This window comes from Girardinichthys multiradiatus, chromosome 24, assembly GCF_021462225.1.
Source record: "Girardinichthys multiradiatus isolate DD_20200921_A chromosome 24, DD_fGirMul_XY1, whole genome shotgun sequence".
NCBI lineage: Eukaryota > Metazoa > Chordata > Actinopteri > Cyprinodontiformes > Goodeidae > Girardinichthys > Girardinichthys multiradiatus.
The window spans coordinates 15,371,641-15,388,690 of record NC_061816.1 but is presented as its reverse complement, the minus strand read 5'-3'; the positions used below and the strand labels follow the sequence as shown (position 1 = coordinate 15,388,690).

Sequence of the window (17,050 nt, the reverse complement as noted above, 5' to 3'; positions counted from 1 at the left end):
ACCAAACACCAGGGCAGAGATGATGTCACATTTGTTATCAGTCCGAAAAACAAAAAGTGAAAAAAACCTTACAATTGACATTGCAGTGTTTCATTTGGTTTAAAATACATCTTTGTAATATAATCAAGCAATAAAAACCACAATCTTCAATTAGACTTCAAGGTTTTTTAATTTAATTCGTTAATATATTCATCTTCTAATCCATAGAGAGCCATTTATGTCAAATCTGCCGAGCAGCCCCGGAGGAGGCTGACCCCTTTAACAATGCTTTCTCAAAATAAATATGTCATCATAAAATATTAAAATAAATATATATTCTTAACTTTACAACTAGGCAATTTTGGAATTAGAAAATATTTTGTTTTTTATAAGGTCACTGTACAATTTAGGAGGATGAGGATTAAGATCTTTCTGTTGTAAATGACTTAAAAATATGATTGACATTCCAGTGAATGTAGAAACTTTGTAGGAATGGAAGCTGACTGATTCATATACATGCAGATTTACCAAGGTGCCTCCGTAATGGCAGAAACATTTCCACAGTTGAAGAATCACACACACACACACACACATATATATATATATATATATATATATATATATATATATATATACACACAAAAATAATAAATCTGTAATTCCATATTGTACACCCCCTTTCCATTACAACATTACATACAGTTAGTATCAGCAGTTTGCTTTTAGAATATAGTTTGTGTCAAATGTTAAGAAAAAACCCCAAAGCTATCTGCTTGGGCTGTATTAGCAGATATCACGGCACTTAAGTGAAGAGATTTCTTTCAGATAAACAGTAGTTAAATAACATGTCATACCTTGAAATGTGGAGTGCTTATTTTGGTTGACCATTCAAGTGACACTCCCAATGCTAGGGTGAGTAAATGCACCTCCAGTGCCTTTACCAGTAACATTTTTTTTGTCAATTTGCATTGCAAGTTGACAGAGCGAAGCCTTTCCTGACATGTCTGGTGGACATTAAGACAACAACTACGATGACATTATTAGATGGCTCTAATTGCATAACTTGACATTTTACAGTTCAGTTAATGTGGAGTCGGTCAATCAATGTCCCATTACATCCTGGCCTACATCGGCGCGCTATCATCGTGATAGTGGGTTAGGGTTTAGTTCTTGCATCGACAGCCGGGTCGTGTGACTCGGTCATGGCAGCACTGGCACATGGCCAGGCATCCTTTAGCTGGGAGGTAGCACAACAGACAGGGGAAGAACAAGGAGAAGAGTGAGATGGTTGTCCAGCGCATGCAGCAGTGGGACTGAGAGCATGAGAAGGGCTTGTCCGCGCAGGTTTCCTCATCGTCGCTAGAGCAGTGGTAGAAAAGGCCCTTGATGCAGCAGACGCATGTCCCGTACTCCACAACGCTGTGTGGAGAGCACACACAGCGCTGACCACACATCCAACAGGATGGAAGCACTCTTGGCTGAATGCACTCCGAGCACCTGCACCGACCACAGGACTCACATTTGTTTGAGTGTTTGTCTGTTTTTGAACGTGTTCCACAGCCTGGCACGGCCGCTATGTCTCTGTACTCTTCGTTCAGGGGTTTCAGCTCCTCTGAATTAATCTCTGAGCGTTTTGGCTGGTTTCTGATTATCTCGTTGCCAACCGCTGGGCTGCCAAGAAGCCTATGACCTGAAGAACTGCTCCCCGCACTGGTTCTGATACTGTTCTGGGAGCCCTCCACACAGGGGGACTGAGACACACCCTCTCTTGAAGAGATGGGAGTATCCTCGTTTCCATGATGAGTCAATGAACACAGGTTGCGGAGGTTGTTGGACCTCTCTTCCTCAGTCTCCTGCTGTCCATTGGTCCTTGAACCTGTTGATGTAACCACATTGATCTTCCGTTGCTGGGTGGCTGGAGACCTTTGAGCAACTGAAGGCCCATCTGTATACTCATTGCTACCACCACTTATTCTTAGTTGATCCAGAGATAGCACTGGTGGAGTGTGTGGCCGTAACCTGCAGTTCAGCCCAGGATCTGACAGACTGTCTGTGGTTTGCAGAGACAGTGATTGTGCTCCCCCTTCGTCATGCGCCATGCTTCCCAATCCAGTCGATGATGGCAACCCTCCATGGTGTCCTCCTCCGTCGCTCTGACTTCTGGAATCCATCTTGGGACTGAAGGGCCTCTTTAGCTGGCTGGGGACACATCTGAAGTCCTGTTGGAGAGATGGAGAGTTTTTATCCATGCGAGACAAGCCTTGCAAATGACGCCATGCAAATAATAACAGATATCTGTACAATACTAATATGGAAATAAGCCCTACACACAGCACTCAGTGTTAGTAGTATTGATGGACCTGTTTGATAACACAGTTATGCTAACAACCTAAAGCCAAGAGGCAGCATCTGTTTGGACCACCAGATTCAGAGTCTGACACGAGAGGGGATTCTCCAGTGCCACAAGCTACAGAGGCTCTTTGTGTGCGTTCAGAAACAGGGGAATTTGTTTGCTCCAGCCCATAGCGAGTTCCACAGCTAGGCTTTATGTTTTAGAAGCAATATCTTATCTAAATGCAGATGCTTCCCTAAAGGCTGTTTGTTAAAAACTTCCTGCTTTCGTGACAGCGATGAATAGCCATTAAGAGAAGAAATTTCACTTCCTCTCTGATCAAGCTTTAACACACTGAAAAGCCATTTGATTTCCAATCTAAACCTAAACATGGTCAATTTTGACCCTCTTAAAGACTGCAAATGCTGGTGATCAAAGTTCAGGTTTTTCACATGGTTTTATTGAGCTTTGGAGGAAGCTATACTCCGGATTGATACAGGTCAAAGAGAAAACTCAACCACAAAAGGCTGAAACTAATTCTGACCCATCGAATACACACTCTATTACAAATCAGTAAGATAACCATTATTCATTGGCATAAAATAACATTACTCTGTACCAACAAAAAGAAGCCAACCTCAGTGCCTCTGGTAGGACTGAAAATGCAATCTGTAAGTGAGAGGACCAACTTGTTCACATATGACAGGATGTAAAGGAGTTTAGTTTGATGCATGACAAAAACGCCAGCAGCAGCCATCCCATTTTGACCACGTCTTTGCATTGCCATGATGTCAAAAAGATGAGTGATGAGATAAAAACTCTGCAACAAAAAGGGGCCACAGTGAGCCTAAAAGTGGGTGGGGAGGAAATGGGAGAAAACACCATTCAGTGCATCCAACAGGGTTCCTGTAAATTTGTTTGCTTCTGTTGGGGCTTGGGTTATTTTGTTCCATATTGACGCACCCAGGCGTTACATTCAGTACTGGCACACTTCCTTTTTGTGCGCACGTACTTTTCATTGCATATAAGCTTATTATTTCTGGTAATTATCTCCATTTTGGCCAGGCAGGTCTTAAAACGCTTTGGTTTGAAAGCTGCAAAAATGTTTGACCATACAGTTTCTACAGTTCAGACAGTTTCACTGTCTGCAAATACTTATGAACAACACTGACAGCAATGGTGTGTAAAGTAACAGAAGGTCCTCTTGTCACTCTTATGCCCCTTTTCTACTGGCTTGTTTTAGCAGGGCGTGGTTCTGCACCACTGGCTGCTCTACTTGGTACGGTAACTTTTGTGTTTCCACTCACCCGCCAACGGGTGACGCTATGGTGGCTGAAGCCCCACCTCCAGCCATGAGTGTAGTGCGCTGGGCTGCTATTCACGTTACCGTGTTACATTGTCACATTAAAGTAATCTGCGTGCAATGATAAAAAATAAATAGAAAACAAAAACAAATAAACTAAATACAAGTAACGTTTGTATTAATGTATATGCAAAAATGTCTTATTTATGTTTTTAAATGTGTAAAATGATCCACTGAGATGATTATCTGGACCACAGCCCAGTCAGAACTTATAAAATAAGGCTCGGGGATTCTGATGTTGGGGGTTGTGGCAGGAGAAGTAGAGAGGAGAGACGCTGCTGTCTGGACGGTGAAGCTCCAAAGCTGCCTGAAGAAGTTACAATCTGGGGCTTTATGAGGACGTTTTTGTCTTATCCACGGCAATGACGAGGACAAGGACTGAAAAGCGCAAAACCGCGGACTTATGAACTTTGAAGTTAGTTTTAGGTTGAATATTGCATATTCGTGCGCTGCAGATTCAGCGGGCTCAACCTCCAGTTTGGTCCGACGCAAGCAGTCTGATTACAGGCAGCTGCTCTCTGCCTGCTCCCTCCTCCTGCAGATGCTGGTTAGCTAAAGGACTGTCAATAAATGTCCGAACCAAAGACGTTGTTTCATGATGGTATTGTTTTGTGTGTTTTGGGGGAAATGTTTGTGCCTCTGAACAGGTGATTTTATGTGTGATCAACTGATTTAGGATGTTATTAAATACAGCGCTCTGCCTGCGTGTAATTCAGAAAGCTGATTTGTCCCTTTCCTTTTCTGTCAGCCTTCAGGCATGGTTTATGATCTGTGAATGGTAAAATTACATGTATGACCTGCTCCAGCCACTGTGGTCCTTAATATTATTGTAGTCGCCCTTGAGTTTTATACAATTTTTACCTGCACTGTCTCAACTCATTTCTCCTCCTCCCACGGCCAATCAGTGAACAGTGGTCACATGTAGTCCCTACTCAGGCCTGGTCGTACCTGCTCAGGAGCAGGAACCAAAAAAGTAGGTACCGGTATGGAAAGAACAGTAATGGAAACGCTTGCAAAGCGAGTCGAATAGGGCCAAATCAAGCCAGTGGAAAAGGGGCACTATTTAGGTAACACTGTTTTAAAACTAAGTTGGTCAGCTATGAGTGGCACGTCTGTAAAGCAGCACAGTGCAGGCTATTGCCCAACTAATTAACCGGCTATGAGCTTGTTTTTCTTAGGTTACTTTAAAGAGTAGGTCAGCAAAAAGTATAATGTTATTTGCAATAAGAACTTGAAAACTATGACTATCTTTAATGGGTGTTTATATTTTTGCTTAAAATCCAAAAAAAACAAGTACAAAGTTATAGATAACCTTATTATAGCTGTGAAATTCAGGTTAGTATTTTAGCAACAATATGAAAGTGTTGCTTTACTGCTTTAAAAAAAAAAAGCAGTTAGATTATCTTCTGCATTTCATTTAACATTTTCCTCAAAAATATTGTAAAACGTGAAAATGTTTTCTATTTGTGATTATCATACCTACATACATACATATCATATTATACATAGCATATCTGTTTTCTATTATGCAGCCCTACCCATGATCAACCAAAATAAATGTGTACGAAGAGACATGCTTCAAGTGGGTCCTTTGCGCCAACAAATGTCCTGAGGCAGAGACACCAGAAAACGTAAGAGTACAAAGTGGCAAAGCAAACAGCAACTGAGGGTTTGCAGGCATGGCCCGACTGAAGACTGTCAGATGGGTTGGCCCCTCATCTACTCTGGGGGGGTTAGATTGCAGGTCATGTTGGCCACAGTGGGTGGGATGGAAAGCAAGGGGTGGTGGCGTTGTAAAATTGGAGCATACAACATCAGGGTTTGCACAGCAAATGCTCACTGTGAGGAAATGTCATAAAAGTGGAGCATTACATACATTGCCTTGCAAAAGTTTATACCCCCTTTTCGTATTTTGTTCTGTCTAAACAGACAGATAACAATAACTAACTTTGATGTTAGGTTATGTGATACGGCAACAAGTAGTGCATAGTTGCTCAATGGTTGTCAAAAGTATGACATGGATTTGTATTCAGCTCTTTTAGTTTTACTTGGATATATCTAAATAAAATCCAGTGCAGGCATTTGCCTTCGGATATCAATAAATTAGCAAATAAGAGTACAACTGTGTGTAATTTAATCTCAGCATGAATGCAGCTGTTCTGTGAAGGCCTCAGAGGTTTGTTAGAGAAGATTAATAATCAAACAGTATCGTGAAGATCAAGGAATGCAGAAGAAAGGTCAGGGGTGATGTTGACGTTTAAAGTCGGGTTAAGGTTAGAAAACAATATCCAAAAGACTGATCCACTCACAGAGCTCTGTTCAATCCATCATCTGAAAAAAGAAAGATAGCACGAAGATACGAAGGCATTGTACTCCACATAAACTTCCATAGAGAGCATTACCAAGAGGCATGTTTGGAGGAGATGCAGAGATCCACAGCTCATGTGGGAGAATCTATTGACATTTGTGTGGTGAGAAGAAAGCCATTTGAACTGCCATATAAAGTTTGTTGTAAGCCATGAGGGGGAACACAACAAATGTGCGAAAGAATGTGATCTCGTCGGATGAGACGAAAGCTCAACGTTATGGCCTACGTGCAAATCGCCGTATGTGGAGCAAAACTACCACTGTACTTCACCCTGCAAACACCACAGTGGTGGCAGCATCATGCTGTGGCGATGCTTGTGTCCAACAGTGATAGGGAAGATGGTTATAGTTGATGAAAAGATGAATGGCTGGGCAATCCTGGATGGAAGAGGTTGAAAAAAACTTGACTGGGGCGAAGGTTTGCCTTCCAGCACGACGACAACCCTAAACATACAGCCAGAGCTACATAGGAATGACTTGAATCAAAGTATTTTCATGTATGAATGGTCCAGTTCAAATCCAGATGCAAATCAAAGACTTGCAAATTGATATTCACAGATTGTCGCCATCCACTCTGAGTTTGAGCTATTTTGCAAAGAAGAATGGGCGAACATTTAAGTCTTTAAATTAGGTCTTTAGGTGGCTTTTCAATGAGAATGCTCACACTTTGAAAACAATAGATTCCTTTCCACTTGACAAATATTACTACTTTGTGACTCTAAGTTGGCCAATCCAATATAATACAATACAGAATATTTTAAAAGTTTGAGGTTGTAAAAAAATAAAAGCAACCTACTGTGTACAAGTCAATGCTTGTGAAAGCACATATAAACAAAAACATGCCAGCTTAGATGTAATTAATTCCTTCAAAGGACATCAGGGTTCAGGCGAAGAAGTAAAGAAGTAATTTGCTTTAGTCAGGACAAACAAATTTTTGATTAAGTTGAAAACATCAACAAATTAGATTGACGATTAATAGAATTAAAACACTCCATGTAGTTTGAAATGCACTTCTGACTCAAAGATAACGACATAAAGACGTTAATTTAGCCAATAAGTGCGTATTAAAAAAAAAAAAAAACTAAAAAAAAAAAAAAAACAAAGCTCTACGTCTATGCCTGTTTAATAAAGGGCTCCCACTCACCGTGCTTGCGACACTTTAGCTCCAGTTCAGGTAAATAACTCCGACTTTCTTCCTTAGTCCGACAGCTCAGTCGGGAAAGCCGTCTGCAAAATCCATTGAGAAAGTTTCAAAGCGTCGCTCAGTTCTGCAACACGCTGCGTTAGGACGTAAATCCCATGTTCTGCGTAAGAGCACGAGGCGTTGGAAACATCAGTTCTGCGTAAACTCTGCTCGACTTATTTAAAAAAATAAAAAACACGAGAAGAGGAAAAAGCAATGAAAACTTTTGCCTGCACGTATTTTTTCCCCTGCTTGTTTTATCTGACAAACGCTGTGGGGTTGCAAGCTACTTTTTTTTATCATGTGTTGTTTTTTTCTCTCTCTCTCACTTTCCGGAGTGGAGGTCGGGATTTGGGCCGTACATGGCGTCAAAGCTAAAAAGAGGGGTGGTGGGGACACAGTGCTTGTTGTTGCAGCGGATATCTCGCATCCGGTGCTCAGCCATTGGTGCTTGAAGAGCAGCCATTCACAGCCAGTCGGATCAATTATACCCGCTGCTGGCCGACTGCTGAGGAAATACAAGTCCTGCATGGCCCTGAAGAAAGTCTCTGATTTCCTTTCGCTTCTGACCCACTTTTTTAATTTGCCACGTTACATTTTAGACACAAAGCAGAGGTTCATGCTGCTGTAGCAAATAAGTTGGTTGGTTTAACAATGGCTGAAAGCGTTATTGTACAACCAAGTAAGACGTGCGTTATATGGAAAGCCGTTTTCGACATTAATCGTGCGCTTTTCAGTGCCACTTACTGGTTATTTAGCGCCATTACTGGCTTAATAAATGCCAGCAGACTTTTAATTAGCGTTCAAAAAGTATAGCGCCACCAGGTGTTAATTAAATAAGGAAAGCTAATGGATTGAAGAAATTAGAACGCTGTTAAGAGATGGCCATTGTTAAACGATGGTTTTTGGTGAGGAAAAGCCATGTAGATTCGAGCTATGCAGGCTCAAGCTAACCAGCCAGGCAGAAGTTGACAATAACCCCTGCCTGCAGACACAGCCCCTACTCATTTAATCAGGCTGAAATGCATGTGTAAATGTAAAAAGCGCCGGCATAAATAAATATCATTGAACAAATAAAGAGTAAAAAAATACAACGGAAAAATAAAATGGACAGAAAATTATAAAAGATACACGTAAATAAATTCATTTTTAAAAACTCGTTAATAAATAAAGTTGAAAATAGGAATGGATAATTAATAAATAAGGTAATTATTACAAAGGTGAATAAATAAAGAAGCTAATTAAATTAGACATATACATTTATGTGTCATTGAATTTTTTAATTACTGCCTACATTTATTTATTTACTGCATTTTTGTTTATTTTATCATATGCTTATTTATTTATTGAGCTTTTATTTATTTCTGTATATATTTATGGCAGGATTGGTCCTCCCTATTTCTAAACGCCAGCAGATGATAGGTACATAGTGTTCAAAAAGTGTAGGACCACCATGTTGAACTCCTTTTGATGCTGGAAACAATTCCATAAAGGCTTTCCATGTAAAACACCTGGTTGTAGACAGTAGTTTTCAACAGCTCTGATTCTGAATCAGACTTTTCAAACTAAGCACTAAACTTCACAGTGAGATGTTCAAAATAGAGAAAATTCTCATATGTTATTCTTATTTTTCATTAGGTTTCACTAACATATTGAAGAACTCAAGATGAACTCTAGAGTAGTATGGGCAAAAGCTTTAAACCTAACCAAATTAGTTTTCTCTGAGTGAAAAAGACAGCCAAATACTTTAAAAGTCCTGGAGAACTATTGATCAGGACTGCTTTAAACTAGGCTCAACCAATATCAAACAAAGTGGTACTGGTTATTGGAAAGAGGTGGGTGTAAAGGTTTTATGTTACTTCAATCAAAACCGAAAGCAGTGTGTTTAGGGCAATAATTCTTTCATCTGCTGCTTGGCAGGTCTACCGCAATGCTGTTCTTGGGCCAGTATTATTTATAGTTTATTTTGACACACTTACCAGATGCCTGCAAATAGTGTTAATGTTCAAATATATGAATGCAAATGCATATGTATTTACTCGGACAAAAAATGTTTTGTATAAAAATATGTAGGCATTTTTAAACTCAGTCAGTTCCAGCTTTGTTCTGGATTATTTTCAGTATGGGATGCTGAAGATCCTAGAATGTCTTTTAAGTTGCCAGGGTCAAAGCATATTAATGGCTCATTAGTGATCATGATTGACTGCTGATGGTAGTTTTCTTCGTCTGAATATAAAGTATTTGTTTGCCATCACTTGTTGGGTTGATTGCTACTAAGAACAAAGGGAAAGCGCAACAAACTTGGTGAACAAGTATTTTTGGAGCATGATGTCTAAAGTGATTTTAATGTGTTCTGTTAGACGTTCTGCAGATTCTTCTTTGTAAACAGTATGTCCTAAAATGTTCCGATTTTCAGAACTTTAAATCGATAAGGCCAAGTGTGAAATGTTATTTCTTTTCTCACATTGATTAATGTATTCCCCTGACTTCATCCACAAATAGATCAAATAGACAATCAGTGGAATCACGTTTCTTAAATGTGGTTCTATTTCTTTGAAGACAGCTTTTGAAAAAACATATTCTACCTAAAAGTAAAAAAAAACAAAAAACACTGACTATTAGTATTTTGACTATCTTTAACTTGCCACCTTATAAATTATATTTTTCACTGAAATGCCCTACTTCCTTTGAATTTATTTTCCTCTGAGTACCAAGTGAGGTTGTTACATGGGCCACCATTATGGTGCATTCCAGCTAAAGTTTGACAAAAAAAAAAAGTTTCTTTCTAGGACTAAAGGACTGCATCTCATTAAATAAATCACACAAATAGTTCTTTACAATTTTTGTTTTAAACCAAAACCTGTTGGAATATATAAATTGCTGAAAATATACATTGCTAGGCTTGTATTGCTAATGGTGGTTAACCTGGACATTGAACACAACAAAATATAAGAATCCTCTACATATTCGATCATGGAAGTTCATCCCAAAAATATCTGAACATCAAACTGGACGCCATAGCTAAGCTTGTGTGTTGTTAGCTTGACCGTTTGTGTGGTTTATTAATTATTTAGCCTGGCAAAAGATGACATTTAAATACATTTAAAGGAGCAATATTCGTCCTTTGGTATTTTGTAGTAGAAGGCAGAGTTCCATTAATTAAGGCAAAAATAATCAGGCCCTGTAGCAGCAAAGCAGCCCCAAACCTTCACACTGCCACCAGCCTTGGTCCATGTTTTCTCCTTTTGTGGATACTGGGTCTTACTGGGGTTAACCGGAGTCTCAAAGCCTCAGAAATGGCTTTGTGAGCCTTTCCAAATTGATAGGTGTTAAACACCTTGGCTTAAATGGATTTTATTTTCTCTATAAATTAAATAATCTGAATGCTCTTCGTATCTACACAGGTTATCTTTGTCAGATAATACAATTTGTTTGATCTGAATGAATAACACTTTTTCACAGTCCTGTACATGTTAACCAATAACTACAGCAACGCTCATTATTTTACTGAATATTTTGTGTAACTCTTACTGTATTTTCAAGAAATACTCCTGTGTTGTCCACTGAAAACAGGTATTACCCAAAAAGCCAGAGGAACTAACAAAAACTTCCCCCACACTATGACTGGTCTCCCCGTACCTCCAAGTTAATCTTGCTTAATTTTCTTAAAGATTTCCAACCATTTCCGATCTCTTAGCCAGGCTGCTGCAAATCCCAGGTAAAATAATTCAATAAGCCTTGATACAAGTAATTAATGAACCAATTCTGTTTGCTTTCATCTGATGTGAACAGCTATAAAACAGCGACCCCATGTGGACATTCCTGGGCATTGCAGGGTTGCTAAAAAAATTGGATTTGACTCTGGAAAGCACATTCAGATTAAAGTGTAAAAAGAGCCATAACTATTATCTATAACATTTCTAATTCATTCAACTTTGTAGAGGAACAAAGTAAACTGAACAGAAATGATAAAATGTCCATGTGGACTTGCGCTAAAATACAGTTAGCTTGTATTAGAGCAAAGCATTAATGAAAAAGGAGCTTTGACATCCTCTCCCTCCTCTTCTCTGTTTTAGTAATAGAGTGTCTGATCAATCCCAGACAGAATAATTATGAAGTTTCAGGTGCCACACTGCGGGGGAGAGGTCACTTTAATCAGCTCTAAGTATTACTTGGCAAATTAACTTGGATCTGGGTCAGAAAGCTTTTAAGACTTTTCTCCTACCTGCTGTTCATTCAGCCTTAAAGTGCTGCTGTTTTTAACAGCAAAGTCCTGCCAAACCCCTAGGAGGCATGAAAGGCCTCTATCACCCCCAGAGCCGGTACAGCACCCCCCACAGATTTTGATGTTGAAGGGTAAGGAAAATAATATCTAGTTTTCACACTTTTTATAAATATAAATTAGTGGACTGTGGTGTACATATGTTTTCGCCTAAGTCAATAATTTGTAGAACCACGTCTCACTAAAATTAAATTTTTTTTTGCCTTTGAAAAATACCTCAAGCTCAGTCAGATCTGTTGGAGAGGATTGGTGAAGAGCAATTTTCAAGTCTTGTCTCAGATTCTCAATTGAATTATTTGGCTCTGGATTTTGACTATGCCAGTCTAACACATGAAAATGCTTTGATCTGTATGTATGTGTCTGTATGTTTACGGTCTTTGTCCTCCCTGAAGGTGAACCTTCAGCTCAGTTTTGACTTTTACAGCCTGTAACAGAAATTCTTCCAGGATTCACCTGAAATTGGCTCCATCCATTTTGTAATCAACTCTGATCTGTTTCTTTGGCCCTTCTGAAGAAAAACATACCCATATCATGATACCGCCACCACCATGTTTCATGATGTGGATATTAGTGGTATTTTCAGAGTGTTAGATTTTAGCCACACATTGCATTTTACATGTACGCCAGAAAGTTCAATCTTCGAAATGCTTCTGCAGCTTTGCTGGAGTCCAGATGTACTTTATTCAGTTGAGTGAACATGATTTGTCATAAAACAAATGCCTGTGTAAGCCTTCCCGGCTGACATTACAAATAAGAGCAGAAACCAATCAAAGAAGAAAATAGAAATTGTCTGTAGATCTGACTGGATTGTGTCAAGGGACAAATCTGGGAAAGAATACTAAAACATTTAGTCTGCAATGATAACCGTCGGTGATAATGTGATCTCCAACATTTGTTCGCCAGAGATGTTTGGGACTGCCAGGACCCTCCACAGACCTGGACACCCAACAGTACTGGGTTATTAGCATAGAAGGGCCTTGATCACAGAGGTCATGAGGAACCTTATTATCTATAAGCTTACAATGTGAAAGTTCTGGCTCCTTGTGCAGCTCGGAACATTCAGGAGGTCAACCATTGCTAACACACTGCTTTATACTTTATGCTTTATGGTAGAGTAGGCTGAAGGAAGCTACTTCTCTGTCAAAGGCACATGGCAGCACACCTGAATTTAGCCAATATGTGCCTTAGAGATTCTCCGATCAGGAAGATCTCATTTTTTTTCACATCTGGAGGAAAACCTTGCTAATAATACTACTGATATTGTTAAGCATAGTGGTGGCAGCATCATGCTCAGGTAATGTTTTCCTGCTGCGTGAACTTAGTGACTAGTCTGCAAGATGCCAGCAGTCAGATACAGAGAGATTCTTCATGAAACCTGCTCCAGAGTACTCTGGAACTCAGACTAAGTCCGGCTCATCTTCCAACATGAACAAAAGCACAAAACCAAGATAAGAAAGGAGTGACTTCAAGAGGCAGCCTGTGGATGTCCTCGAGAGACCCAGCCACAGACGGAAATTAAAATCCACTTGGCTATATCTTAAAAGCCCTAAAAATGTCTGTGTACTGTCGCTCCTCACTCAACCTGACTGTTAGAGTATCTGCAGCGAAGAACAGGAGAAAACACCCCAAAACGTGTCTCAGGTTTGTAGAGGCATAACCAAGAACAGCTGGGATAGCTGCTAAAGCTGCTTTACCTAAATAAGACAAAGTCTTATCACTAAAACCTTTCTTATCTACTAATTAAAAATTGTCACACAACTCTCAGAATGGCAGGAAAGTGTCGTGTCCCTCTTGCCTCTAATGACCCTGATTATGGCACTAAAAAAAGTGTTGGAGATAATTGCTAAATTGGTTGATTTTTAATAAATGGCAAATTTCATTGCAAGACCCACTTTTACCTGTGAGCAAAACCAGTTTTTTTTTTTACATCTGTGCTGCAGCAAGAGATGTGGAAAGCCTCATGAGCGGATGCAGCCCTGCTGATGAGCTGCACAGCTTAGCGTTAAGTATGAGTAAAAAATGAAGATTCAGTGTGATGAATAATTCTTCTCCTGTTCACACTCACTGTAAAACCTTGCTGATTAGGGGAACATCTGGGTTGGAATTTGGCTCATAACCAGATGAACAGACCATCTTCCATTACCTCCTCCCGTTGGAGAAAAGAAGCAAAGTTAATCAGATCAGCACTTTCTGAAGGGATTTTATCCAATCAGAGGCAAGTGTCTAACCTCAAAGGTGTCTCTTGCACTGCCTTGCGCAAGCATTCATAGACTTTGAACTTTTTCACCTAAAAACATCAAAACCACAATTTGTAATCCATTTTGTTTGGATATTATGTGATAGACCAGCACAAAGTTTTGCATCATTAAGTGGAAGGAAAATGATTCTCCCGTCTCCAAAATCTTTACAAACACAAACCTAAAAAGTGCGGCATTCATTTGCATTTGCCCTGCTTTTAGTCCGATACCCCTAAAATCTTTACTTTCTAATTAGGTGACGTTCAATCAATTGCACAGGATTTTATTTATGGGTTTCAGGGTAAAGGGGGGAGAATGCAAATACATATCCCACCTCTGAGCTTATTATTGGTAAAATCTGCTGAAAACCCTGTACCCTTTTTCTTCCACTTAATTATGCAGTACGTTGTGTTGGTGTCAAATAATATCACAATAAAATACATTGAGGTTTGTAATTGTAATGTTACAAAATGTGAAAAAGTTTAGGTGGTATGAATATTTTTTGGCTAGGCATTGTAAGTTAACCTCAAGTACGACTTATCTGGAGAATGCGGTAACTTTTTGTAACAGCTCAGAGAGGTAATTAACATTCCATATTTATCTCAAAGCCTAACATTAATGACATGGCAGCAAAACATTGTTCTGCTCAAATAAAAAAATTAAATCCTCAATAAAATACAACTGAATTAAATTTAATCTCAATTGTTCTTTTAGAGGCCTTAACATTCGTCACATGCTCTCAGACTTAAACAAGATAAATGTCCGTTCACTGTGGAGCCAGCCAGGTCTGCAAGTCGAGTTGTTAATGAGGGCAGAGTTACAGCACTTCCAAAAAGTCTATGCCCTCCGCCAGGAGCAATGGCCTTTCTCCATCTCCCTGCAAAATCCCTGAACAGTGATTGTCACCCCTGCTGAGCCAGGTAGAAAGCTCGGCATATATAAAGGAGGGAAAATTGAAATGAAACTGAAACCCCCTGCTGCAGGAGATGAACTGTCTCTTGGTTGTGAGGTAGATGGTGCAAACTGTTTGAAATAGCTTTGTAATAGGGAAGGGTCTCCAGGTCCATCACCTCTTTGGCTCTCGCATGGCAGGCTGATGGAGCTTGAACTGCTGCCCTGCTGTTTTGTGATCCTTTAGTGGCCTCATAAAAGGGTCCACACAAATATTGGACTCAACTAAGCATCCCTACTTTTTTAATAGCAAACTTCAACATTAAAGGAATGTCTAAAGAAAGCTTTGGTAAGGTAAAAACTCCAGGGACATTTTAATGAGAAGGCTTGTGGTCTTCATTAGGATCAGATAAATGGATAACATAACTGGCTAACTAATTGCAATCTTAACCAGTTAACTAATATTTAGCATACTTTTGTAGCATAACTTGCTGAGTGATGGCTAACACATCTGACTAGTGAACCAGCTAGCTAATGACAAGCATAACTAGCCAGCAGAATTGTCAAAGCAATTCCCAGCAAAGCTGGCTAAACAATGTCTGTATAACTGGTTAGCAGAACTGGTAAACTAATGGGAGGCACTTTTTTCAGATTTTTACATAATTTCTTCAGAAGCATTTCTATCACAAAAATCACGATTATTTGTAAGCTTGTGTATGTATGTGTAAAACACCTATATTGCTATGGATCGGTTGATGCTTCTTTACCTTCAAGCCAAGGCCGAATGACTAAAATTGGAAAGATAATTGCATACAGCAACAGAGTAAAATTCTGACAGGTTCAGATCGAAGGGGAGTTATAAAGTGGAGGTCCATTTCTTCTATAAGTCCCTGCTCACCCAGGCACACAATCTTGATATCCATTACTTTGTATTTTGATCTGCTAAACTGAGCATGTCATCACAATTGACTTCTTTCTACACTGATTTCGTACCAAGTTCTGTTGACTTAACCTTTGTTTTATAATTCATAAACTGAAATATTTTACTTTGTCTTTGCTTAATGGTATGTGTTTCGATTTTCTTTTTTGGATCCCTTGATTTAAAGATATCTTACTGAGTGAAAAACATCCTTGAAACTCAATACACACTATTATATCCAAGCAACTGGGTTTCCTGCAAGTGGAGCCTTTAAATAATGTCATCATCTAATTTGCACATTTGACAATTAAATTGTGATGGACAATGTAGGGAAGAGAAACTACAATATGGAAGTAGGAAAAACCACTAAAGTTTTCAATTTAACCTACAATTTCACTTTCTTTTGTAAATTCTTTTTTCAATGTAGATTTTTCTGGATTTTCTTTTGTTTTTAAGATTTTTTATTTTTGTTTTCTAAGTTTGGTTGTCAACCTTATGGTCCATGTAGGAGCCAACAACAATATCAACACAGCCAGCAGTGACTTCACACATATGCGATTCATTTGCAGGTTGAATGTGGAGGGCTAAAGATCTCCTGCTCTAACTGCAGCGGGGAGGGACTGCTGTACAAGGACGGGGCCACAAGTGATTGCGTTTTTGGGGGAGGACAAAAGTCTATAGATTTGCTACCGCTTGCTCTTTTGAAAAAAGTCTCTAGAGGGGTCTGAATATTTGCTAAATACAGAGACCAAATGCTACACTAGTCACAGGTATGCAGAAACCATGTAGATCCCTGATTGAGCCATGATGTGAAAGTGGTTATTTCCCATGCTATTGGTGTTTATATCCATTTCGGCCAGTCGACTCCTGCAAGATATTATCTATTCATGACCTCTCTTCAGACCAAAATAATTCTCAGTAGCATCATTTTGATAGATTTGTGTTTTTTGGGTCAAATAACTGCATTTCTTTGGAGTAAACTGTGAATAGATTGCTCATTGTCAAAATTGGTACAAAACATCTAAGAATTGATGCAGGGTCGGTATGAAGCATACCTTGCCATATGCCTCCATTTCATATCTGGAAAAAGTCTGTTATTAAATGACCAAAGCTACAAAGATTAAAATGATGACAGGGCCAAATCACCAGCACTTTTTATGCCCAACAGAACTTTAGTGTTTATAGAACACAGAGGAATAGACCAGCAGCAGTTTCTGGAGCTGAAATGTAACAGAAATCTTAAGATATTGGAGTATTAACTGGAGCTAATGTTCTGTTTGTAACCACAGTGCTCAGCTGAACACAATTACTCATAGCAAACTGCAGATATAGGTGTTTTTTTTTTTTTCAAGTTTGCTGAGTCCTTGCTTTAATGCCTTTTGTTTTCATGGGGAGCATGCCGCACACACATTCTGCATGATATCATGAGTAGATCTGGGATCAATAAATATTGGATGCATTTACATGACTAAATCAGCCATCACTATTTATGACTTT

The 17,050-nt window shown here is 39.3% G+C and overlaps 1 protein-coding gene across 1 annotated transcript; it reads right to left on the bottom strand.

Annotated features, from left to right (window-relative positions):
* Positions 1–150: 150 nt before the first annotated feature.
* spry2 (sprouty RTK signaling antagonist 2) lies at positions 151–7,597 on the bottom strand. Its single transcript, XM_047354764.1, has 2 exons — positions 7,186–7,597; positions 151–2,198 (listed from the first exon to the last, which is right to left on the bottom strand). Exon 2 carries the CDS (start codon positions 2,148–2,150, stop codon positions 1,143–1,145), a length of 1,008 nt encoding a protein of 335 aa, XP_047210720.1. The 5' UTR covers positions 2,151–2,198; positions 7,186–7,597; the 3' UTR covers positions 151–1,142.
* Between the last annotated feature and the right edge of the window lie 9,453 nt (positions 7,598–17,050).